The sequence below is a fragment of the Monodon monoceros genome, unplaced genomic scaffold, assembly GCF_005190385.1.
Source record: "Monodon monoceros isolate NGI ecotype Baffin Bay Population unplaced genomic scaffold, NGI_Narwhal_1 Super_Scaffold_15, whole genome shotgun sequence".
Lineage (NCBI taxonomy): Eukaryota > Metazoa > Chordata > Mammalia > Artiodactyla > Monodontidae > Monodon > Monodon monoceros.
This window is the reverse complement of record NW_021703771.1, coordinates 11,572,820-11,600,167: the sequence shown is the minus strand read 5'-3', so window position 1 is coordinate 11,600,167 and position 27,348 is coordinate 11,572,820. Positions and strand designations below refer to the sequence as shown.

Sequence of the window (27,348 nt, the reverse complement as noted above, 5' to 3'; positions counted from 1 at the left end):
TGGGGTGCCATCACAGGGATTTTCTGTTAATGTGTGCTTCTGTTACCAGCTGGACTGCCACATACCTTTCACCCCTCTCCAGAGTTTCAGCCTGTGCCCTCATCTCACACCGGAACCACCCGGTGGAGCTTCCTTAAGACACTCCCAGAGCCCTTCATCCAACCCCTTAATGCAAACCCTCCACACAAGCCTGGGACTCAGCCCAGCTGCAGGGTCACTTCCCACAGCCCCTGCTGTCAGCCGTCCCCCTCCACATCCTGGGACACTCAGGCCCTAAGATCAGTGCACCCAGAACACCTCAGTTTAGCTGATACAAAAATGACTGAGCGAGAATTCTTCAACCCTCTGTCCAGGGTAAGACATGTGTGTTTGCCCTGGAAATGTTACTGAGAGCCTCCTATAAAGAGTTTGTGGTGGTTTTCTTGAGAATGGTGGAGAATTGAAATGAAACCCTAAGTTTCTTCATTGCATGCCCCTTCAAGCCAGACAGAAGCCCCATTAATAACTTACTCAATTCCACAAACGTGTGTTAAGCTGCAACCACGTGCATAGTACTATGCTGTGCGTTACGTATCATTGAATAGTTATTCCCACTCTAATCCCACCCTTTGGCAATAAGTCATAAGCAAAATATTTTTGGCCAGTAATAAAATAACAATAAAACAATAAACATGAACTTAAATGTAGATTTTTTTTAAAGTTCTTTTAATGTAGATTTTTAAAAAGTTCTTTTAATCACTGAATTGCACAACAGTTCTGGAGCCCGGCTAAAGCTCCGGATGCCTTTGTTCCAGTAGGACACCTAGAATGGGAGATTTCTATTTGAGTTGGAGGAATGTTAGTGATCACCTGCTTTCATTACCCCTTTTTACAGAAGGGAGAAATGAGACACAAAGATGCTAACCTGCATTCCCAAGGCCACAGATAATTGCTGAGAACCAGCTCTTCTCGCCCAGGGTGCCTTCCTGTAGGCTTCAGCATTGACAGCAGAGATGAGCAGGTTCACTCCGCGGCAGGTGCGGCCAAGCCCAGAATGTTCTCAGGACTTGGGAAAACAAGCCCGATGGGCCTGTGTGGAAGGTGAGGTTCCCCGCACAAACCCCCAGAAGGGCGCCACATTTATTCAATGACTAAGTACTCAGCACCAAGCACTGAATTAAAATGACATTCACGCCTTAAGAAGGGAGCAGTCAGACGACCAGCGCTGCATTAGGATTTCCTGGGCTCTAGACCCTTTGCCTTCATGAATATTAATTTTAAACATTAATATTAATAGAAATCTTTAAAATTATATTTTATGTCTTTGGTGGTATAGAGACAGATATAATGCAGATTGGATTATATTAATTTTTTCTTCTGATTTTAAAGAATTTAAAACACGTTCGCGAGCCCCTAAAAGTACGGTCGGTGGGCTAGTGTGTCCTGTGCCCTGCAGATTACCATTGATCCGGATGTGTGGGGTTGTCATTCCGTGATGCCCCAAGGAAAGGAATGACACGCCCTCCTCCCCACCAACAAAGCCGGGACCGCAAAGCCTAGGTTGTTCGGGGGTTAGGGGGCCCCAGCTCCCCACTTCTCTCAGACGTGAGGCTGGGTCACGGCTTCCTTGGAACTCCGGGGCCCTGCCTCTGCCTTTTTGAAATGGGAAAAGATGATCCAGGAGTTTGCACCACATGCCCCAGCCGGCCAGGCCCGATCTGCCGCGGTGATCACGGCGTCCTAAGGGCTCTATCAGCGGTCCCCCGAAGCTGATTCTGCCACCGCGCCAATTCCAGGCGGACCTCGCCTCCCTCCCCCGGTGCGCTCCGCACAGCGGCTTTTAAGCAGACAAAAATCAGTTCGGGCTCTTATCATTTCATCCCCTGAATCTATTCCTACTTCTTTTGCTATTGAGCGCCATCTAGCGATCACTAGGTTTCATCGCATTAAAATGTTAAAAAACAAACAGGAAAAAAAAAAAAAAGTCCACAGAAAAGTCCTAACAGGCCCTCAGCCCCGGCCAGACCAAACGAAGCCTGAGCTCCAGCCATACTGAACTGAAATCCTGCCCTAGGACGGGACCCGATTAAAGGAGATGCCTCACTTCCGGTCTAGCACGTGAGTGTTAGGACCGCGCAAGGGAAGGGGATGGTGAAATGGTAAAGAATGATGAAGAAAAGGGCGGAAAGGCAATCAATACTCAGCCCCAATGATGCGGTACAAGTGACAGGACGATCTGGGGGGAGGGGTGGGTGCAATGAACCGGAGTTAGTGACAGGTGGGCCTGAGACCCTCAGAGCGCTGGCGGGAAACAAGAGTCTATTTTCAGGCATGAGTGCACTTGGGACCAGAAACAGAGGGTTGGAAAAAAGACAGTCTTGGACCATCAGGAACCTATGGATTTATAAGCTGCTTGCTGACCTGGATCGTAATCTTTTTGAACTATAACTGTAAAGTGCTTTCAAGTGTCCTCTGCAGGCAGGGGGTATTCATTTAAATGCGTTTTGATCCCATGATGTAGGACTGAGAGACCACCTCCCTCAGTCAGCAGCTGGGAATACTTTTCAAGACCTTTGAAATGCACACCAAAGACATGATAGAAGCAAATCCAGGGGAGAAACTGATACATAAAATGTGCATGCACTGGAAATCTCAAAATGATCCAAGCCCCACATGGCAGCTCCAATACTGCAAGTCATGTTCATTGCTGTCACATTTGAACAACAGGAAGAAATGTGGAGCCACTGTCTATCAGACTGTGCTTTCTATAAGGGAAGCTTTCTGCCTCGTGAAGGAGCAGCGGCAGACGAGCGTTTTGAGCTTGCTTTAGTTAGGAGCTTATGGTTCAGAGGAAAGCATTCCTGGACATCTGATTTGTAAACCAATGAGACCGGAGATGCTGGCGAGTTTCGCCTCCCCACTGCTCTCTCCCTCGTCCCTATTCACCCCTCCAAGCCCCGAAGGGCCTTCTGGAAACCCCGTATTTGAAACCACTAAAATGATGTCAAAAGCTGAACATCGTAACATACGGATGTTAATCTTGGGTCATACTACCTAAAATGGGCTTCAATTTCCTTACCTGGGAAAATGAGGTCAGCACTGTCTACTTTGGAAGATTATTGTGAATTTTAATGAAGACACATGTTTAAAGTGCCCAGCGCAGTGCTAAACAAACAGTAACCCTCACTACATGTGCACTCCCAGTTCATATAGATAATTGCCATTGTTCTCCTGGCGAAAGCTGGAGGTTCAGGATCATGATTTCTGAGGCCGAGTCAGGGACAAGGCCTGAAATGAAATGACACCAGTGCTCTGACTATGTTTGGAAACCACGTGGGAAGCCAAGGACCAAGTGCCAGGATGAACCTGGACCTTTTCCACCTGCTGCAGACGAGGAGCTACTAACACAGTCCACTCACTGAGTGCCCTGGGCTGCCTCTACAGAGAGATTGTCCAATTTGCTCTGCAGAAGAGCTATCCACATGGATTAAGGATAGAATATTAAGTCATTTTGCTAGCAAGCAGTTATGATAAGCCCAGAGGATGTCCCAAATCATACTAGGTGTTTGCTGGGTGTGGTACAGGCTTATAGAGAAACCTCTCGGGAGTACGCACCATCAAAACAATCTATTTAAAGGGGATTTAAGTAAACCCAGGAAGCTAAGGCATCATGAGGCCCTCACTTCCTCAAATCCACACACAACCTGATAGTGACTTGAAAAGATTCTTCTAGAAAATGGCAGCTATTTGTTCTCTTCCTGACCGGCTGTTGAGCTCAAGTCTTGTCCTCCCTTTTTCCATGCCACTCACCACATTCAGACCAGAGCATTTTAGGTTGTTGCTGCATAATGTTTAGACTATTAATCTTGACCAAATCAAGAGCAAAGTGCAGGAAGTTCAGACCAATTTGTTCTGCGCATGTCCCGGGGAGTCATGTTAAGGAAGAGGCAAATAGTTGTGTGGTCCACTCGTGAATGAGTCCATCATTCTAAGGAGAATGAAGAATGAAAAAGAAAGGAAATAACAACGTAGGGAAAGCTTTGCTTAAGAAACTTCTACTAGTTAAACTTTCATCCATCGTAGAACCATCTCTCCTCTTCTGTGGCCCTCCCTCTGCAGAATCAGCCTAAAGCCCAAAGTTGTAGGTGTCCCTCCAAGAATGATATGTAAGTAAAGAGGGTCATTTTTACTTATGAAAAAAATATTTTTAAGGTAATAGGAGGGGACGCAGTAAGAGTTGACTCACAAATTAATATAAATATTTGTCTCTTCTGTTACGATTCTAATTGACTGAGATTGCCTTTACCAGTCCACAAGATGGGGGGGCCAGGGAGAAGGGGGAGGACTTGAGCGCAAACAGCCTTGATCTTGGCAACATTCAACCTCACTGAGTCTCGGCTTCCTCATCTGCAAAGTGAGCAAATTAGTGGAGAAGGTCTCCAAACTACCTTCTAGCTCTAAAATTCTGCCTCAAATGTAAGGTTTTAAATATGGATAAAATAAAAATCTAAAGCAATTAGCTGGACTGGAATTCTTAATACTAAAGAGTGGGAAGGGCCAATTTGGTATTTGTTGAATGACTCAGCGTCTTAGGACCCAGGAAGACGTACACAGCAAACCGAAACTGAACTAGGTGACGTGAAGTCTTGTACTGTTCTGTAGGCTGGTCCCAAATAAATGACATGGGAGAAGCAAGTAATCTATAAACTAGGTGCATTTGTTTGTCAAATATAGCCGATTGATGGCCCCCAGATTTGGATAAGTTCATTTCTCCAGTGTTGCCTTACTGTGTTCCGTTCAGCTTTACTGGTACATAGACATAGACTACGCCTGGCTGGGCTGAAGGAAATATTGGTAAAACAGAAACATTGGGCTTCCCTGGTGGCGCAGTGGTTGAGAGTCCGCCTGCCGATGCAGGGGACACGGGTTCGTGCCCCGGTCCGGGAAGACCCCCCCATGCCGCGGAGCGGCTGGGCCCGTGAGCCATGGCCGCTGAGCCTGCGCGTCCGGAGCCTGTGCTCCGCAACGGGAGAGGCCGCAACAGTGAGAGGCCCGCGTATCGCAAAAAAAAACAGAAACACTTTTTTAAACAGGAAACTCACCTGGTTATCACACATTTCCTATTACTCTTCAGAGGGGTAGACTCGGTGCATTCAGTCTGCTTTCCCAGGTAAATCTATTTCTCCACTGCAGAAAGAGGGCAGTGGAGGCGCTGACTCTTCCCTCCTGGCCTCTGCTTTCAGGACTGCAGGCCTGGCTGTCAAGTTGCTGACAGCTGTTATTTATTAAATCAGGTCCTGGACATGAAACACCTGGGTTGTCAGGGTAAACCTGAGTCATTTTCTAAACAGTGACAAGGACCCCTTTGCATGGCCAGCTTTAGGAACTGTGAGGCAGGGAAACCCGCTCACCTTAGCCAGGCCTGGCTGTCCATATGGACCCTCAAGTTGCAGAGAAATACAACTTTACGTAAAAACGTAGCAGGTCTACTTTGCTGGGAGACCCCAAAGTATGTTTTCAAGGACCTGCTCTCGCCCTCCCTCCGCGTGGGCTGGTCTAGCTAACCCCCTCACTCTCCTTTTCCACCACGAGGGGGCGCTAGATCGGGACAGTGAACAGGAGGGTCCGTGGAATTCTCGCCCCACAAGCTGCACCCCACCCACCTGCAGGGCTTCTGTGGTCAGTAAACTTGGCAGAGCGGCTGACTCCAGCCTTCACTCGGAGATGCGCAATAGATATGCACTTATTAGTGACTCTAAGAGGTTTAAAAGTAAAAAGAGAAGGGGTTACAGTTGGAGGGAGAGAGAGTCCAGGGGAAAGAGAGAGAAACCTGTTATGTTTATTTCATGCAGCATTTAAAAAAAAACTTATTTAGCCACCAAACCTATTTTTAACATAAAACTTACTAAATCCTGCTCAGTTGGAGTTCTGCAAATGTTCCCGCTTGGGAAATACTATACCAGATGATCACGGAAGCAATCCTAATTCTGAAACTTCTAAGATCTATTTACATATTTTCTAAAGCACAAGTCTGAGCACAGCCCTCCCCTGCCCCCAAATCCTCCATGGCTCCCACCTGCCTGTAAGGTCCAAATTCCTTAGCATGACATTCAAGACCCACCGGAGCTTGGCCTGAACGTAACTCTCCAGTCTCAATTCCCTTCCTCCGTGTGCACGAGTCTCTGCTCTCCTCCATGCTGGGCTTCCCCTGCCCCCTCTTCACATGGCCGTTGCTTTCCCACCTCTGTGCCTCTGTTCATCCTGGGTCCAGTCGGAGTGCCTTTCCTAGTCGTTGCACATCAAACGCAACCCACTTTAGACACACAGTTCAACAGTCCCCTCCCAGATAGCTCTTCTCTAACATACCCTCATAGTTAGAGCCCTTATACTAGACAAGATACTGGGCTTCTTGTGTAGAAACATCTGTGTATATGTCTTATTGTCCCCTAGGGTTCTTGAAAGAGTGGCTTCATACCCGACTGCCTGTCCTCTAGTTCCTAACACATAATAGGTGCTTACTGAAATAATCTGAAGGGTAAATGGCTGATGTGATTCAACAGGAAACCTTCTGGGCAGAAAAGAATAGTGGTCTGGGGACCAGAGGCCTGTTCTGGTTCTGCCATCAGCACGTGGGGACGTGGGCCTTTTGCTACTCCGCCCGAGAGCTCGGTATGCTCAGTTCTAGAAAGACAGGGAAGGGGCTGGCAGGGGCCACAGGCCTTCCAGAGCTAAATTGTCTGAGATTCTCTTGATTTATATACTCCACCTTACAAAGAACTTGAGGCAATCTTACAGAATTAAGAATAGAGTGAAAGAGAACAATTGATGACAAAAAAAGAACAGAGACCTGAGGCCTATTTGAATTTTCCAAAGGAAAGAACCTCTAACAATAGGGCCTTAGGGATCACAAGAGACTGAGAAAAAGAGATTTTTTTAAATCAGGAAATCATCCTGAGTTCTCAAAACTGTCCATAAAAATGACTGACTATTTTATTACTGCTAAGGTATCCCTCATCTTAAATATATAAGATCACCAATTCATCTCTGCAGAAAATGCTTGCCTTTAAAAAAACCTAATGAACAAAAAAAATTTTTTTGAAGTATATTTGATTTACCATGTTTTCAGCTGTACAGCAAAGTGATTCAGTTATATATATATATTGTTTTCAGATTCTTTTCCATTACAGGTTATTACAAGATACTGAATGTAGTTCCCTGTGCTATACAGTAGGACCTTGTTGTTTATCTGTTTTATATATAGTAGTGTGTATCTATTAATCCCAATTCCCAGTTCACCCCTACCCACTCCTTTCCCCTTTGGTAACCGTAGTTTATTTTCTATGGCTGTGAGTCTATTTCTGTTGTATAAATAAATTCATTTGTATCATTTTTTTTAGATTCCACATATAAGTGATGTCATATGGTATTTGCCTTTCTCTGTCTCACTTACTTCACTTAGTATGATAATCTCTAGGTCCATCCGTGTTGCTGCAAATGGAATTATTTCATTCTTTTTATGGCTGAGTAATATTCCATTGTATATACATACCACATCTTCTTTATCCATTCATCTGTCGATGGACACTTAGGTTGCTTCCATGTCTTGGCTATTGTAAATAGTGCTGCTATGAACATAGGGGTGCACGTATCTTTTTTTTTTTTGCGGTACACGGGCCTCTCACTGCTGTGGCCTCTCCCGTTGCGGAGCACAGGCTCCGAACGCGCAGGCTCAGCGGCCATAGGTCACGGGCCCAGCCGCTCCGCGGCGTGTGGGATCTTCCCGGACCGGGGCATGAACCCGTGTCCCCTGCACCGGCAGGCGGACTCTCAACCACTGTGCCACCAGGGAAGCCCTCAAGTATCTTTTTGCATTAGAGTTTTTGTCTTTTCCAGATGTATGCCCAGGAAAAAAATTTAATTCTCTAATACAGTGGTTATCAAAATGTGCTTCCCAGGTCAGATACATCAACACCATCTGCATTAGAGAATTTTTTTAATGTTCCCTTTGTTAGTGCCTTAGAAATACAAATTCTCTGTCCTCAAACTTCCTGCATCAGAAACTGTGGGGGGGGGGGGGGGGCCGGAGTCTGTTTTAACAAGGCCTCTAGATGATTCTGATGCACACCAGTTTGTGTATAATTATGTATGGAGCTAAATATGTTATCACGTGTGTCTATAAACTCATTTATCAAAGATACAGAAATGTGTGGCTCCCTTTCCTCTCCACTCTTTTCTCACTCTTGTCCAACTCACTCCAAAGTGGGGTGATGGGGCTTCCCTGGTGGCGCAGTGGTTGAGAGTCCGCCTGCCGATGCAGGGGACACGGGTTCGCGCCCCGGTCCGGGAAGATCCCACATGCCGCGGAGCGGCTGGGCCCGTGAGCCATGGCCGCCGAGCCTGCGCGTCCGGAGCCTGTGCTCCGCAACGGGAGAGGCCCGCGTACCGCAAAAACAAAAACAAAGTGGGGTGATGGCAAATCTATGTGGTCCCCCGTCTCTGACTTCTGCAGGATCCACTGCTCAGGCGTCCCTGCACCAATGAAATCTGCCCTGTTTTTTACAGCTGATCAAGCAGACCCCTGCAAATTCCTGGCCTGTGGCAAGTTCGCCCAGTGTGTGAGGAATGAGTGGACCGAGGAAGCCGAGTGTCGCTGCCGAGCGGGGTACCCTGGGCCCTGTGCCCCCGGAGAAGACTGTGACGACACCCCACGGAAGGGAGCGCCGTGCCGGTGGGTCTAGCACTGCGACACTCAGAGCCAAGAATTAGTCACTCAGGCTTCGGAGACACCCATCATTAGCATGAATTCATGCAATCCCGTAAACCCATGGTTCTCAAACTTCAGTGAACACCAGAATCTCTCAGAGAACCTGTGAAAGCACACGTGGCTGGGCCCTGCGAGGCTGTTTGTGATTCGGTAGGTCTGTGCAGGGCCCAGGTGCGGCTGCTGCTGGTCCCAGGACCACACTTTGAGAACCATTGGCCCTAAGCCTTTCTGCAGGATTTCATTAAAGCCAGTAAGGGAAGAAAAAAGAGGCTGCATCAGCTTTAAGACAGAACACCACGTGACCTGCTACCTTAATCGGTGTCTATGTGTCTAATATTTGAGTTTTTCCCTGGTTGCAAACACATTAGCTGTCATCATAAGAAAGCTGAAAAATATAGAAAGTGATGAGAAGGAACATTAAAAGCCTGTATAATTCATCACGTTAATTGATGTACTTCTTTACGTAGAATTTTCCAAAGCAAAATGGAATTAGACTGGCTTCTTATTTTAGAGTCAGCTTTTTTTACTTAGAACATTGTCCCATTTCATTAAATGTTTCATTAAACATTTAATGTTCATTAAATGTTTCATTAAATGTCCCAATTCATTAAATGTTGGGTCTTCGTTGCTGTGCACGGGCTTTCTCTAGTTACGGCGAGCGGGGACTACTCTTTGTTGCGGTGCGTGGGCTTCTCATCCCGGTGGCTTCTCTTGTTGCAGAGCACAGGCTGTAGGCACGCAGGCTTCAGTAGTTGTGGCACACAGGCTCAGTAGTTGTGGCTCACGGGCTTAGTTGCTCCGCAGCATGTGGGATCTTCCCAGACCGGGGCTCAAACCCGTGTCCCCTGCATTGGCAGGCGGATTCTCAACCACTGCGCCTCCAGGGAAGTCCCTGTAGCATCATTTTTAATGTTTACATGGTAAGCCATTCTCTGGATATGTTATACGTTGAATCAGTCCTTCATTTCTGAAGCTCTTTAGAAGGAGGAAAAGGAAGTAAGATATAATTGGCTTTCCATTCACAAACTAGACTTTAGGGCGTAGGTTGCCTTATGAACAAACAGGGAGCCCAGTGGGTCCTAATTCTTCTCCAAGTCCTGTGTCACCCAGTGAAGCTCTGCCTGGGGGGCCTCTGTCCTCAGAAGTCTTCTCCCGAGCCTGTCCCGAGCTTCCCCAGTCCTGAGCTTCCAATCACACACTCTTGAACATTTCCTCCGCGAGGATCACCTTGACGCATGTCTTTATTAGGTCATCCTGTTTTTGTCACTGTCCTCTTATTCATTCTTGTGGCCGCTGTCCCTAATTTCCCACCAGGGGCACTTGTGGCCAGCTGCTTCCACAATCGACAAGAAACAAGAGAGACTGAGCCCTTTTCTTGATGAGACATACCCTGTTCCTTTAAAGTATTAATATTTTAAAGACCATTATCCAATAAGAGTTAAGAAGCAATATTCTGGAGTCAGACAAATTGTGATTAAAATGTTGGCTTAGCAATTTACTAATCACGTGACTTTCAACAAATTTCCTAACTTCTCTAAACCTCCATTTTTTTCATTGGATAGTGAGACCAATAAAAAACCCCCGTTGGGTTGCTGCAGCGGGTATATGAAATTACATTTATAAAGCTTCTTAACAAATAACATAAAACACAGAGTATCCGTTCAGGTAAGGGAAGATTATGAAGATGCTGTCAGTTTTCTCTGAGTTAATCTCAATCCTGACGGAATTCTTTATGGAATTTGACATTCTGGTTCTAAAGTTCCTCTGGAAATAAAAATGTACAAGAGAAAATCTTAAAGTACGATGGTGGGGAGGCTGCTCTATAAGATAGAAATACATAAAATAATAATATTTAAAGCACTAAGATAGACACAGACCTAGACGATAGATCAACAGAACATATGTAAGCCCCAAACAAAGCCCTATATATCAAAGAATTTATTTTAACAAGCATTTCACATCAGTAGGGAAAGTATAGACTTGTCAATAATGATTAGAGTATACCTGGCCTTCCATTTAGAAAAATAAAATATTAGTTTCTTACCACACACAAATCAATTCAAAGATTCAAACCTAAGATTGAAACTATGAAAATATGAAGAATTTCTTTTATATTTCTATAAATTAGGCTAAAAAAAGGCTTCCCTAATAAGACCTCAATCCAAGAAGACATTTTCCCCATAGGGGAAAAGACACCATAAATAAAATTAACAGATAAACAACAAGGTGAGAGAAAAATATTTACAACTTATAGACAAAGAATGAACCTCCATACTAACAAGCGCTCCTACACATCAATAAAAGGCGAACATACTAATATTAAAATGAGTAAAGAATATAGAGGCAAGTTCATAGAAGAAATCCAAATGGCCCGTGAAACATAAGAAAAGGTATTCAATCTCACAGTAATTAGGGAAACCTAAAAACAATGAGGATATATCATTAGCTACTCATGAGTTTGGCAAGAGGTCAAAAATATCCAGTGTGGGTAACATCAGGGAAAACTAGTTCTATCAGGCATTGCTGTTGGGTGTATTAATTGGAAAAACATGTTTTCAAGAGAAATTTGTCAATATCTATAAAATTTTAAATTTGACTCAGATACTCTACTGTGTAAATAATTGTTTAGACAATTATTCCTACAAAAATCATTGCACTTTGCAATGTTCACAGTATCATTGCTTTGAATTATGAAATAATTGCACAGCCCATCAATAGGGGAACAGTTAAGTCCATAGTGTGGTATATTATTCACTGTGGAACACGGCAGTTAAAAGCGGTAATATAGTCTACTGGAACTGCCATAGGAAAAGACCAGGACATTTCATTAAATGAGAAAAGTAAATTTCAGGATAATAGATCCTGTTTACATAATATATCAATAACAAAAATATGTACTTATAAGTATATTAGTTTCAACCGTATGGCATTGCCATGTTGCCAGTTAGAAATCATCAAATATTGACAATGTTGTATGATTCAATCTAATATGTAAGTAAAAGCATAGCAAATATATGGAATAATAAGTATCATTAGCTATCATTCCAGTTAACAATGGAAAGGAGCAGATTTGGGGTCCAAAATTTTAATAGGGCTAATGTATTCCCTGTGACACTATTTATAATAATGAAAATCATTTCAAACATAGGGGCCAGATTGAGTAAATGATGATAAAAGTGACATGTATAAGGAGGTTTTAATAATATGGAAGTGCTTGTTTTAACTACAGCAAGATCACAAGTTTGCTCTCATTGTACACCTCAGATGGGGCAGGGTAGCGGGAGGTCCATTTTTTTTGCCTCTAGAATCTATTCCTATTTCCCTTTTTGAGCCCTTTCTCCACTGGATAGTAGGGGAGGGGGAAATAAGAGAGGGAGAGCTTGGAGTTTAATATAATCCAATCCAGTTTTTAAGAACTTCATGTGATTAATAGTTCAAGCAATCACTTTAGGCAACTCAATTCCCTTGGTATATTTAGGCTCAAAGGTCCTCTCCCATTCCCCTCTCTTCTCCAAGGTGGTATCTGGATGTATGGCAGAGCGGGGTTGGCCCTCTTTGTCTTACAAGATCCTTTGAAAAGTTTCCATTTCCATTGTCCCCTCACCTGCGATCTCTTAGTCCTGACTCCAGGTTTTTTGTTTTTTGTTTTTTTGGCTGCATTGCGTCTTCCTTCGTTGCTGCGCGGGCTTTCTCTAGTTGTGGCGAGCGGGGGCTACTTCTCCGTTGCGGTGCGCGGGTTTCTCATTGCGGTGGCTTCTCTTGTTGCGGAGCACGGGCTCTAGGCACGTGGGCTCAGTAGTTGTGGCTCAGTGGCTTAGTTGCTCCTCAGCATGTGGGATCTTCCCGGACCAGGAATTGAACCGTGTCCCCTGCATTGGCAGGTGGATTTTTAACCACTGCGCCACCAGGGAAGTCCTGGCCCCTGGTATTCTTGGAGCCTCCAATTGCCCAACCAGGGCAAGTAGGAAACCAAAATGCTACCGTAGCTGTTGGTAGGAGGAACAAGGAACTTGTTACTCAACCTCTTCAAACCACGTGTCTCTCCTCACTCTTCTGCCTTCTTCCTATCAAGCACTAGGGCCGCACAGGGTTTCCCTCCTTCCTACAATGATACCCTCCTTCCCCCTTTCCTTGATAGTATAATGGACAGAATGTTGAGAGAAAGAAAAGAGTTTACTGAGTTTACTGATAAGGGAACATATATCATAAAATATCTCACAAATATTACACCCATTTTAAAATGTAAAGAGTGAAAAAGCGAGGTGCAAAATGTTTATACAGTATCGTCAGAAATTATATGTACATAGAAAAGTCTGGAATTGTATACATCAAATTTTAAAATAAACTTTTAAAAAAGTTTTTTTTAAACTGTATGAACAAAATATTATTGCAGAGTTGTTTTCCAGTAACCATAACTCAGAATTTGACTTTAAAAATAACTCCACTTCTTGCAAGATAAGATATCACTCATCTTTCCCGTGAGCTTTGTCCAATCCTTCTGAGACCACTGCCTATGAAACAGTAAAGCCAACTGGAAGGCAAAACTCGGGGCAGAGGTGGGCTGGTGCACAAAGCCTATTTCCTCCAACTCTAATGGAAGGCACCTGCAAAAATATGCTATTTTCATTTGTCCTAATAATTTTAGAACTAAAATAGTAGAAAGCCATAGTTGCGCCTAATGTTGATAAGCCCAGGAAACAGGATATCTTGTTTTTGCTTTCTTTTGCAGGTCACCAGATCAATCTAAAAACCAAGTGTATGAAACTAGTGTTAAAAAGTTCCAAAATCAGCAAAATAACAAGGTAAAATCCCATTTTTATATGTTGGTTTTAATTACTGAATATAAATTTTGAAGGAAATTAAAAACATTTCTGGGCCTGACTCTTAAATAGAGATAAGAAAAAGCAGTTTTCCTTTATTTGCCAAGCTTTTTTATTTAGTATTTTCAGAGGGAAAAAGGCATTTCCTGGTACCAAAAGTATAGAGACAGGGGCTGGCATTAACTGAAATGTGTAGACAAAACAATAAAATAACAGAAAAAATCCAAGTATTTTATAATATTCCTAACCTCTTCTTTAAAAATATACATGCAATTTATCAAATGCATTTCAACAACACTGAATTTCTCATAATGATTTATATTCCTGGAACTGAGTAATTATATATATAGACATATATATGTATATATAATATATGTATATGTAATTATCTATATACAGGTATATATATTATATATATACATGTATATGTATATTATGTATGTATATATTCTTATATAAAGTATTTTTATTTCAAATAATCAGCTAAAGGAAAAATATGAAGAAACAAGATTTGTGAACAATGAGTAACCTCAAAGATTCCTAAAAGTTCATCCTCAGAGAAGTGTTCCTTCCAGTGTCCCAGATGTCTCTTTCAAAATATTTGTCCATTCAATCAACTTTTTTGACTAAATTTTATTTTACAAAGGGAAATAACTTATCCAATAAGCAGGTTAAATATAGCCTACATAGAGCTTTTTAAATAACTTTTGGAAAAATACCTTTGATCATTTTTAGCCTAAAATTACCTAGTTCCAAAAATTATAACTAGTCTTTGATGGTAAAATTGAGTGGTAATCAGACAGTGTCCACTCTACCTGAGGTCTCTCTCTCTCTATATAGTGCTAGATGGAAACAAACATGGCAAAGTTTGCAGTTGAAACTAGTCATTACGGTCAACATACACTCCAGAAGGATACTGAGGCCATTACACCAAACGCTATTCATAAGTTCATGTGTCCAAGTGCACACAAGGAATAATGTGTGCCATTTTGACTTCCTGAAACAAAGAAAATTGAGAAGACAGAAAAGGTTCAGACTTGGGCCATAAAATGACAATAGGACACAGGATCTGATACTAATAAAATGCCCAGGATGAAGTATACAGCAGCTGAATCTGGAAGTAGCAGGTAGAATTAGGAACCACGTTTCAAATGAGGAGGCAGCTTGAGTAATGTCTGCTATGGTTGGAAGGGAACATGTTGACTTTGATTCACAAATTATTTGCCATCCCTGCTTCAAGAGATTGATTCAGTCTGAGAAGATTTAAGAAGAATAGTAGGTTTAAGAATTCTTAGTAGGTTGTAAAGTTAGGAATCTTTCCCACCTTTCAAAGAATATATCCTGAATGGCAAGCATATTATCTCATCTACCAGCAGAGGTAATATTGGAATGAACCATTGGTTTGACCTTGGGTGACATTTTTTAATCTCTTAAAACTATTTCTCTTCCAGGTAACCAGGAAAAGAAATCCTGAATTACTGACTGTAGGATATGAAGAATTTAACCATCGAGATTGGGAAGGAAATTAAAAACTGAAAATGTACAAATTATCATTTAATCTATCGCAAGAGAGATGGCTTGTTTCTCAAGGAAAATTATATCCACTCTGTCAAAATTCTGAAAACGTAGGCAGGCATATCCACTGGTCATCGATATCCAGGCATGTAGTCAACACTGAGATCCAGGACACATCACATTTCAAGTACAGAGGAGTCACGTACTTGAAGACCAATAAATTCTGGAAAAAAAGCAGCTTATTATCAAAATCAAAAACACCAGCAGTAACATGTATTTTGGTTATTCCTCAGTGATAATCAAGGTGATAGCTCTGTGTACAGCTGCCCTTAAAATATTGTTCACAGGTCATTTACAACAAGTGCAAATTATTATTTGGGGGCAGGGGGGTGGGATATACTGGGAAATAAAGCTCTTCATATGTTAGAATGTACATAAAAGATGATTACGTATGCAGGGAGGTGCAGGATGAATGCATATAGTATGTAAATTGTGGTGAGTTTATAGACACTCCACACTTCAGTGTCTGTAACTCACATGCCCCTTCAGTTCTTAGGCCCACTAGTTTTATACAAAATTCCTGCTTACATGGTGGATAATTTTGTTGCCAATAATTTCTAAGTTGATCCTTTAAAGAAAAGAACTGGGATATCCATACCATAGAAAATCTTACTTTTCTTGTTACTGCATAAAGCTATTTTAAAGAAAGATACTATATTGGGGGGAAAAAAGTGAGGTTGTACTTTGTGACATAACCAATTCCTGTTTCCCACCACGGATGAACTATGTCTTCTTCCAATGTGATAGCTTCATTGAATACTCCTTGACACTCACTGTGGTGTGTACATAGGCAGACTGGCATCAAGGTATTCCAGTTCATCCAGTTTTAAATGTGCTATTTAATGAAAAACAAATTCCTCCATATCTCTTTCAAATGCTCGACTATCAAATATACCTTAATTTCAATATGATAAGCACTGTATCTATAGATTTGTAATGTGTGTGTTTACTAGAGTTATGATTTTAAATGAAAAAATCACTTACGTTGGCCTCCCAAATGCATAGCTTTCATCCCTATTCCCAGCCCAACTGTCCCCAGAGTGAGAAGCTATGAAATAAGGACTTTGTGTATGGTGATAAAGTGCCACAAAGCAAAGAATGGTGGCAAGAGGTGTACCTGCTCACTTCCGTATCCTTGGGACTCCCCAGAGGAAAACACTCTTGTTAGAGGCATGACAGGCCAGCCAGTAGCATATGAGAAAAATTCCATGGAGAGAAAATGAAAATCTAATGCTATCACCTCCCCAGAATGTGCCCTCTGTCACCTACATTTCAGTTGTGCTCTAACTGCTGCAGAGAACGTAGCTTTTGATGAGGAAAGAGAAGGAGGCAAACACTTCATCTCCTGTGGGGAAGGTCCCCTTTGGAAGCAAGTGTCTCTCACTCTTCAGATCACCCACTTTTTGGATTGGTCTTTTCCAACCAACCAGAGAAGAGCTCTTGAGGTTAAGATGGCCCGCATCTGCCTGCACCCAGAAGACCCATCTGGATCAGGGTAGGTTCCACACGAAGTAGCCTATATACGCCAGCGGTGTTTGAAGTCCTAGGTACAAGGACTCTTCTTTGGGTCCCCAGTTTTTACATCCTTTGTCACCTCACAAACAAACTGGTAAGGGCCTGAGGAAAGGCAGCCACGATTTGGATTTTCTCTCATCTAGGCAAAGTGGCTCCTGCTTTTTCCCTGGATGGAAAACCTGTAGGAGTTTGGGGTCAAAGCTCAAGGATGCTTCAATCACCCAGGTTCCTTGCCTGTTCCTCCGCCACCAGGCACAGGGTTTCCAGGTCTGGTGACTGGACAAACTTCAGAATCCCAGCTCCTCCAATTTATTCCATTGGAAACAGGAGACAACAAGTGTAACATTTACAACTTTTTTGTTTGTAACACCCTGTAACTGTAGTAAAAGCGCAAGAAGCAAGTTCTACATAGAGGCATTTATTATTTGTATTTCCAGTACATCAGTATTTTAGGAAAGTATCAGATACACATTTTTAGGGAATGAGGAAACATTAAGTAACAGATGCAATTAGATGAATTTTCGAAAGTGAAAAGAAAATGGCCAACTCATAAACCTATTTGGGGTTTGAAGGTAAGAGTCTGCAGAGGTACAAATTAGGATTAAAGATTTTCTTTTCGGTGTGCATTTTTCCCTGATTATCTCTTGAAAAACCTTTTGAAAAGTATATGACAACCAAACTTACTTCACATATTAGGTTAGTCATGGGGAAGGAAGAATACATTTATTTGACCTGAACTTCACTGTACTCAAAGATCTGGTCCCGGCACGGGTAGGCTCAACCTCATCAAGTATCACCACTTCATCCCTCCACAGGGCCTACGCACAGAATGTCTACTGGCCTTCTCCAGCGTGACAGTGTCATTTCTGTATGCTAAGAATCGATACACCGGGCCTATCTTGGTCCAAGTTTAGTAGGTCCATGGGTTTTGCTCTTACGTTACATACAATTCATTCTACAACTTAGCAAAGATCTAGGAGCGCTTGGTCACCTAAAACGCTGCACTGTTTTCAGCCTGGGGTGTAGCGTCTTCAGGGGTGCACCCCTTTTCTTTCTCTTCCATTCACTCTTCTCTTTCCTTATTGTTACAACCTTCCCCCTTACCTGTCCTTATTCTAATTTTTAGATAGCCTCTGTCCTCCCCTCCCTTATTAGTTTATATTCTGGAAGAAATAAAAATGCTCAATAATTGTTACTGCTGGTAATGCTAAACAGACAAAGGCCATGACATCTGAAGGTGGAGAGTGACAGGAGAGCAACCCTTCATAAACCCCCAGGGGCTACTCAAAGAAGTCTGCTTGTTTTGATTCTTTGTGCTGCACACGAGTGGAGCAAAGGCATTTCTATCTCTTTCATGGCCTAGAATTACATTACCTGAGCTCTCTGGATCTCTGTTTCCCTCTTCTGTAAAAGGAGTCAGGTCTACCACTAACACTGTAGTTAATTCACTGATTCATTCAATAATATTTATTCTACTCATTCAGGTACTCTTAAGGTGGTTTAGGTGAAGAAACCAAAGATCTACCTGTTTGGATCCCCTGAGAACCACTGTAATAACCTGTGAGTGAAAATAATCTTTTTAAAAATCCAATTAATAAAACTGCAAAATCCTCATTATTCCTTGTGCCTGTGAGTTTCTACTCTCTAAGTTTCCACAAATACCACCTGTGTTCCACTTAAGATGATCTTTTCTTTTGTGATCTGATATGATCTTTTGTTCTGTTGTTTGCAAAACAAAAGGGTTCACTACCTTACTGGAAAGAATGACCTACAGAAAGTCACTATAGGAAGCAGAATGTGAGTTACAGTAGAATGTCTTTTGTGTGGGCTTGTGCTCCTAAGTGTACTATTTACTTCTTCCTCACATAATCCTTTAAGAAGGTGCCATCTACTCAACCTTACAACTAAGAAAACCCACTGTTCTCTTAACATACGTATGTATTAGAGAAATTTTCTCTCAGTGCCTACCCGTAGCTCACAATACGTACCTCAAGTGTGTTAATGAGATTAGGAATTACACCATCATTGAATGTGAACACATTTTGTTTTCTCAGTTTTAATATTTTATGTACATCTACCTTTGCAAAGCATATACACTAAGGAAGGAACTGGTATTGAGTGAGACAAGCATTGAGAAGAATTAGTTCTTAATGTACAGTGCGCTCGTTTTAACTTCTAATTTTACATCTCAAAATGACTGATTAAAATATAAATTGACGTTTGATTCATACCGTTTTCAACCTAGTGTTTCTGGGTTTGATTGTGAACACTGTAAAGAAGCTGCATCTACATTTTTCGCAACACTCTCTCTGCTATTTCCCTTAAAGGATGATGGAGGTCCTAAGCTTCTCCAGCAAAGGGGCTTGTGTGTGTGCAGAGCTGTGGTATGTAGGTGACTGTAAGTCTATCTGAATTAGGGCAAGTCTCCCGGAGCCACAATTAACTCAGAAGACTACTTAAAACAGATATGCTCTAGGACATGTTCTGGGACAGCTGTGTGACATAATTAGCAACAAAATGGCTTAAGAATGACTATAATTTTATCAGCTATTAAAGTAAAAAATTAAAGACCTGTAACAATGCCTTGCTGTGATATATTTCTCACAAATTCTTCAAAACTTTAAGCTCTCTCATTACGACAATTTAACCTGTGTGATTAGTTTTCCATCAAGTACCTGCATGTATCTAGGACACACGTAAAACTGTTTCTGGAAACAGCGCTAAGGGCACAAGTCATTAAAAATCTATTTGGTTACTGAATTTTCTTCCAGGACTCTACTTGTTACCAGTTAAGAAAAAAGCTTATCATTCACTATCCTGTACAAATAAAAACACCAGTTAAAGGCGAGTGATAAGAAGAGGGAGAACAGGACATTTATTTTCAGTAACCAGACCTTCTGTCACCAAATCACAGGGACCAAATGACCCAAGGGTGGGTGAGTCTATGCAGTAATACAGCCTTAAAAAGATAATCACATTCACATTCTCAACAGTAAAGACAGGACCATTTACTTTCCTTAACAGAAGACGATCGTTCGCACAGTATCATAATAAATAAATATCTCTATACTAAAGCATATAATGAGAGAAGCAATTCTGAAAACAGTGTCCAGCTCACAAGCACTAATCCAATCAGCTGGGAAATACTTTCCTAAGTGAGGTACTCTTTCTAGGAAAAAAAAAAAAAAAAAATCACTGGAAATTCATTTCAAAGGTTAGGGTCTTTAAACATCAAGGGGAAAAAAAAAAAGTACAGAGAGTAATTTTATTTTCTAATTTTATTCTAAAATACAAACAAGACTCCTTAGGATTATGTCAACATAACTCCTTGATGTATGTTTGTTTCCAAGTTCCTAATATGAAAATCATAAATATTAGGCTGCTGACATTTGATCAAAACTAAACAGCACACAAACCTTTTTTCTTAATTATCAGTTACATGAAACAAGCAATTCCTCAGTGCAGGGTTTTTGCATTACAAGGCTTATAAAAGAGCTCTACAATTACCAAAATCTCGAAGGCCAAAAAAGACAATAGGAATTTTTTTAAAAAACAAAGGTGTTTTGAAGCACAACACTAGTTTAAATCACATGAAACAACTTGGACAAGATTCTGACACAAAATCACAACTGAGATGAAACTGAAAGAATATTTGAATTCAGTCCAGTTAAGCCAAACTGCCACCTAAAACCTATTTCCTTTTCTAAATGAAACAAAGTTATCTCAAAACTTTCAAGCATTTAAACGATCTGAATTTCCTTTATTTGTCCATGGAATATAAGAACATATTCTTATAGCAACACAATGTGATAGAAAAGCAAAACTAATCTGTGCAGGATACTATGTACCTTCTGTATCACAGATTGCATCAAATACATCAAGGCTCTCTCCAGAATTCTAGAACTTCAGGTAAATTGCTTTACTCAAACTAAGACACTGCACTGCAAAAGAGGGGGGAAAAAATAAAAATTTCCACCTTTGACGGAAATTTCCAAAAAAGTTAGTATAGAAAGTACACAGCTTTCAGATCAAAATATCAGTGCCTTGATCATTTTAAGTGCCTTAATTTTTGTACGAAAATTGAAGCTAAGTTTTCTTTATTCCAGTTATACGGTACTGTGCCATCCTTAAAAAGCAAGAATTCTGCATTTTTTAAAAACTTCTTTTCCTAAAGAACAATTAAGATGGATTTAAGGTAGTCTGTTGGCAAAGAAGGAGAAATGTCCAGAGTCTGTCCAAGTGTAACAAGTATTACAATAATGAGAGGTCTAACAGTTACAGGTGGATACAGGAAAATAAATTTTAGGTCCCAAATTCACTACCATAATTAACCTTAAATTAACAAAAAGCCATGATTAATAAAATCTGTTCACTTTGTATAAGTAATTCTAACTTGATCTTGGAATGGTTAAATCTCTGGGACACACTCCCTACCTAGTGCCATGGCAAGGGCTCCCAGCTGCAAGGCTAGTGCAATTTCTACTTTAACAGATTCTGCAGCATGGCCGTGGCATAGGTGGGCCTGGCCTGTCTGCTCTCAATTGCTTTCTGAAGATACTGGATGCCTCCACAGCGTTCCCAAATTTCTTCGAACTGTCTTGGCAAAATCTCAGCACCACGCTTTCGAGTCAGGCCTGTCTCTTCAAGATTCAGCTCACACATCTCCATGTCATCCTTACCTGCACAGATGAGACGTCAGAGAATTACTATACCTCCTTTCACAACCATTTATTGTAAACTTTATTCCTGAAATGTCTACCAATTCTCATAGATTTGAGGACTTTTAAAACCATTTCCTTCCTCTAAGATTGAAATCTGCTTCATAAATTCACCAGAAACAAATGTGTCCTCCACCAAGTTCCATTTCAAAATGTACTAAGGATGCAGTTGAAAAAACATGTTACCAGGGTTAATAAAAATGCTACATTTCCTTAAGTAACCATTACAAAGCAAATGATATAGACACCAATGAAAAGGTTCCTAGGACACAGACAAGTTTCTATGTGCTCTACAAGGACATAATTAATCCAAGCAATTCCATATTGTAAAGAAGTTACCTTCAACTGATGTGACTTAACTGCAAAGCTCCACGCCTCAACACTGAAATTTAATCAATTATTACACTGTACATCACACCATTTCATTCAGAGGGTACTCAATCCTTTTCTGCTTTATAAATTTTTTTTCATGTGAATCGTACACACCAGCCACCAGGAGGATGGGTGGCTTGTCAGGATGAAGCTCCATCTGCCGGGCAATCCACGGTCCATCAAAATGCGCATACCACCAGCCTTTTTTCTTATTCTGCGGGTCTTTGTACTGGTCCGCAGGGCGGATGAACGGGATGCGGAAGAAGCGCTGTTGTCGGTTCATCTCGATCCCCTGCTGCCTGGCAGGGAGCTGAGCTGCCGGGTTCTGCTGAGCTGTCACAGAGAACAAGCAGAGTCACGCCAGCAGCCCGAGGGATAAGGAGAGCAGCCTTTAATCCTAAAATGCACCACGAATGTTTACAAAAGCAAAAAGAGGGATTCCTCCTAACAGTGAATTTAAAACAAAATGTAAATTGGAACTGCCTACAGATGAATACTATTCAAAGGGTGATTTCTTAGAAGTTTCTTCCCCCGCATTGTAAACACACACACACACACACACACACACACACACACACACACACACCCCAACAGCTGCAGCAGCAATAACAACAACCAGCCCCCAGCAGATTCCCACAAATGACTGCGTCTGCACACAAAACGAACTCACTCAGCGAGAAAGCAAACTAGTAGCATTTACTAGATTTGTATTTTTTCCTCCAAAGAGTTCAAATGAAGGCTGCAGGACAACTTTTGCAGGACTATTTATGATGAAACCAATAAAAAGTAATTTCACAAATCTGAGCGATTCCAGATATTTGTCGATTTAATCACAGATTCTCAAGAGAGTGAAAGACATACAAGTTTTCTCCTCTGCCAACTGATCCTGGGATTTAAAATGGCCAAGATAACACAGATGTTTTACTAATAAGATTTAGACAACTTTGTGACAGCAACAACAAAACTGTAACAGTCAGCATGAACTTTCACTCAGAGAGATTTACTTACTCTGAAACCAGACTTCTCTTGGAATAAAATCCACTGCAATAAGTGGAACGTGTATAATATTTGGTTTCCTTTGCCAATAGAAAAGAGAAATCCTTGCTTTTCTGCTAACACTGGGCATTGAGCTCATTATCATCTCTTTTCCCTCACTCAATTTCCATTACTAAACGGTTGAGTTTTGGGTTTTTTTTTTTCTGAAAATATTCAGTTCTCTGAGGCAATGACTTTACATCTTCAGGAGCATAATTCTGGTAAATCTGTTTAATACGCTCTATACTCACAACTTTAACTGCAGCTCAATTAAGAATCTCACTGAAAAGCTAAGTATGTCAATGAAAAATTATATAATATGTACAAGTCAAGGACAGTCACACGGCTTTTGTGAGACTTTCCAAGTACTGAAAGGATGAAATTACTCTTATTCTACTTTTTGCACCAATAGCAAAAAGCTTTATAGCAGCTCAATTTATTTTCGTGCAAACAACAGAAAGCAAAAAGCAGTTAGCAAAGCTGTATATGCCTATGAAAGAAAGAGACCCAGTTTTGTTAGTGACTTTAAAAAGCCATATCACCTTTATCATGTTACCAGAGATGAGCTTATTTATTCTCTCGTTCTTGTTCCCTCAAAACAACTTACAGTTCAGTGTTTCCATTTCGAGTTTTAAAAAACTACCTACTCTGCAGAAAATACACTAACTCAAAACTAAGACATTTTGTAAAAGGATTAAAAAAAAAAACAACCCCTTCCCTCCATCTTCAGCAGTGAATTAGAACCCAGTGTCCTGTTGACAGAAACTTACTATGATACTGATGGCCACCCATTAGTATAACCTACTTTTTTTCTTTCAAAATAACAATCCCCTGTAACTTAATATATTGGGTAAAATTCAGAAACCCAATGGAAAGTCTTGGATGGCTTTTTCTACTAATGTGAGAAATGAAATTGTATTTGGGAAGCCTGGAAATGAATATTCATCTGGAAAAGTACAAAGATACAGACGTTAAAAGCTTGAAACTAATCTTCTAAACAACTATTTCTTTCACATCCAATTGTTATCTTCAAAAGTGTGAATAAATTTCAAATTTGTAAGTCTGTAAATTACTGGAAGCACTAAAAAAAATCATGTCCAACCAGTTGGCAAATAAATATGGCATTATATTCAAATCATTACTGCTGAACTGATTCTAGAAGAAATGCACTGTACACTAAGGTGACTCAGGGCTTTTATATGATCAAAAAATGTGCATCATTAAGAAGCTGTAAAAGTAACAGAATACCCTCCTCTTCCCATTAAGAGGTATTCATTCTATTAAGCTTGTGTACATTGTCATACGGAACTCAAATCTCTTCGGACGGAAATGCTTACACCATCACAGTATTTGAAACCAGCACCTAAAGTTAGTCTTTACTCTAAAAGATCAGCTGCTTATTAAGATAGAGTTTTGCTACAATAAGAACTGGGTATACTCAGTTTAAAATGCCAGTTTTTTTTTGAAAAGGAAGTAATTTGATGAAATAACAGATTAATTAAATTTTGTTCTGCACGTATATTTTGGAGTGATCCAAATGAAAGTACCATCTCGAATGAGGTACCTCAGTCCAGATAAACCAACATTAATGTATTACAATTCACCTTAAAATTGTAGCAAAACAATGTTTAGAAGAAGTTAGTACTTTATAAAGTATTTTTAACCCATCTTCCAGTTAGCTCATGAGTTACCACCCATTGACTTACGTGAATTGTTCAAAAATGGTGCAAAATCTGTGAACAAATATTTTATGTTGAAGAAAAGATAAAAATGCCAAAACTGTTAAATGAGCATTCTTCTAATTTATAATGCCTTCCCATCAATGGAGGTGGTGACTAACAAATAAATACCCTATCCATAGCCAAATACTCCCAGAACTACCTACAAGTAGATGCTGCTTGCCAGTTTTTTTTAAAGCTATTTTGATTGTGTTTTTAGGACATCCTGCTTGATGGACATACAAAGAGGACCAAAATTTTAATTTTCGAACACAGTAATATCCAAACAAAAATCCACAACAGTGACTTAATAATCAAGATGAAAGTACCTTTAAAGCACTACTAGAATTTTTGTAGAGAAAAAAAAGAGAATAACTCATAAATTCATTAAAAAAATGCTTTTTATATAGAGAAGAAGCATTGCCACACTTACATATACTCGGCATGTTTTAATTTCTTCACATTGTCTTAAATCTTAAACTCACAACATTTTTATTTAGGAGCTATGAAATAAAACTACTCTCCAAAGTCACTGTTTTAAGCAAGTAAATGTAAATCTTTTACTGGGTAATTTGCCACTGCCCCCAAAAATTATTTCCGAAAGCCTCTTTCCGGGATAAATGTGATGAGAGTGTGCTCACCCAGTATAGCACACAGGAGAGGGATCTGAGCCTCCCAACTCCTAACTCTTAAGAATTTACCATAATTTGTCAAGGTCTTACTCTTAAAGGCAATAGTACCAAGTTACATTTTTGTTAATCATAAGTTGTCATCATTTTATTTTCTCAAATTAATGAATTCTAATCCTTCTAAATTTTAAACTACAGAGCAGCTCCTTCTAAAGGTCAAGCAGTTGCACCATTAGGAGGAAACCACCTAAAGTACAGAATTTTCTCAGGTAAGCTGTTAAGCATCTTGGTGCCCTTCACCTTTCCTGTTAACTATACTCCTGTGTCAGAGTGAATTTTACATGGCAGAAAAATAAAGAGAAAAAAAAAGTACTCTTCAGGGCAGAAGTTACACTTTATGCTGAAAATGACCTACATTCAAATTCTCTGAAGGCTACAGACATGCGGGAGTGTGTTCCTACACAATTCCTAATTTTGTTCATCTACCTGGATGGGACCCTTGAGAAATTTTCTTAATCTACTCCGTTGTTCTTCCAAAAAGTACTTTATGAATGGAAACAGTATAGGAACCAGTAAGGTAAGCCGCATGTTATTTGTTCCTTTTGGGGCAAAGTTGGATGAGTAAGGTACCAAAGTTTGGTTTAGCTACAATAATACATGAAATATTTATATATTCATTAAAAATGTGTGTACCGGGGACTTCCCTGGTGGTCCAGTGGTTAAGAATCCACCTTCCAATGCAGGGGACATGGGTTCAATCCCTGGTGAAGGAACTAAGATCCCACATGCCACGGGGCAACTAAGCCCAAGCCTGCGTGCTGCAACTACAGAGCCCACGTGCTCTGGAGCCCGCACACCATAACTAGAGAGAAGCCCACGCACTGCAACGAAAGATCCCACGTGTCGCAACTAAGACCTGACACAGCCAAAAATAAATAAATAAATAAATTTTAAAAAATGTGTGTGCCAAATATTACAACACTATTTTAAATTAATTAATTTATTTTTGACTCCGATGCTGTGTGCGGGCTTTCCCTAGTAGCAGCGTGCGGGCTTCTCATTGCGGTAGCTTCTCTCGTGGAGCACGGGCTCTAGGCATGCATGGGCTCTAGGCATGCGGGCTTCAGGAGTTGTGGCTCCCAGGCTCTAGAGCGCAGGCTCAGTAGTTGTGGCACACGGGCTTAGTTGCTTCGCGGCATGTGGGATCTTCCCGGACCAGGGATCAAACCCGTGTCCCCTGCATTGGCAGACGGATTCTCAACCACGGCACCACCAGGGAAGTCTTCTTTTTGTTTTAAGAAGTGCAATCATGCAGATATATAAATTCTGAAATAGAACATAATGAAACCCAATCAGTTCAAGGTCATGATTAGAACATTACAGCTAAAGATTATAGCTAAAAAGAATAGCCCTGGGCTTCCCTGGTGGCGCAGTGGTTGAGATTCCGCCTGCCGATGCAGGGGACACGGGTTCATGCCCCGGTCCGGGAAGATCCCACATGCAGCGGAGCGGCTGGGCCCGTGAGCCATGGCCTCTGAGCCTGCGCGTCCGGAGCCTGTGCTCCGCAGTGGGAGGGGCTGCAACAGTGAGAATAGCCCTTTGCCATTTTTACAAAACAAAGCAACTGTGGTAGAAACTTGGTACAGACAGTGAACAGATAATGGAATCATCCTGTCATCTTCATTTCCCAGAGACAAATTTTTAAACTGGAGAAGAGAGTGGTGGTCACATAAGATCAGTGTTGAGAGGGCCTTCCTCCTGCCATTTCTTAGCAGCAGGCAAGCTCACTGTTCTTGCAAGAGTTATATTCTGACTGAGGACACGGGTGAGCAGTCATTAGCATTCGCATCTCTCGTACTACTAATGATACTTCCCTTCCTCAATCTAATCTTTGCAACATCTTCGAAACACTAAAATTTCACCATTTAATTGACTTTCATCAAACACTGCTTTATTTGCTAGGAAGGCGGTAAGGGAGGCAAAATATAACTGTGAGCTCCTTTTCTAAGTCAGCTGGGGTCACACATGGCTAAGCTATACCACCAAGTGTCGGGAATATACCTCGTTCTAAAAAAAGATATTAAATATGCTGTCACCTTGACATTAGCCAGAATTAACCTAACAAATTGTGCCAGTAGCAAGTTGAATAAATGAAATTCCAATGATTGCTTTTAAGACTGAAATTATAACTCATATCACAGGTATTCTTAATTAATGTTAAAG

General features: G+C 41.0%; 2 protein-coding genes across 7 annotated transcripts in view; one reads left to right on the top strand and one right to left on the bottom strand.

The window, feature by feature from the left end:
- Positions 1-15,092, top strand: part of IMPG1 (interphotoreceptor matrix proteoglycan 1) — an 82,092-nt gene extending 67,000 nt beyond the window's left edge. The window contains exons 15-17 of the mRNA XM_029224240.1: positions 8,542-8,707; positions 13,473-13,545; positions 15,015-15,092. Coding sequence (XP_029080073.1) covers positions 8,542-8,707; positions 13,473-13,545; positions 15,015-15,092 — 317 coding nt within the window. The remainder of the gene's footprint in view (positions 1-8,541; positions 8,708-13,472; positions 13,546-15,014) is intronic.
- Positions 15,093-19,925: 4,833 nt separating this feature from the next.
- The window catches only part of MYO6 (myosin VI), a 142,259-nt gene continuing 134,836 nt past the window's right edge, over positions 19,926-27,348 (bottom strand). For 4 of the 6 annotated variants that reach the window (XM_029223790.1, XM_029223788.1, XM_029223793.1 and 1 more), the window contains 3 exons: positions 24,485-24,511; positions 21,858-22,076; positions 19,926-21,332 (listed from right to left, as the gene is read on the bottom strand). In XM_029223790.1, the coding sequence (XP_029079623.1) occupies positions 21,133-21,332; positions 21,858-22,076; positions 24,485-24,511 (446 nt within the window). In that variant the 3' untranslated portion in view covers positions 19,926-21,132. The remainder of the gene's footprint in view (positions 21,333-21,857; positions 22,077-24,484; positions 24,512-27,348) is intronic. The other 2 variants (XM_029223791.1, XM_029223794.1) reach the window with 1 other exon arrangement.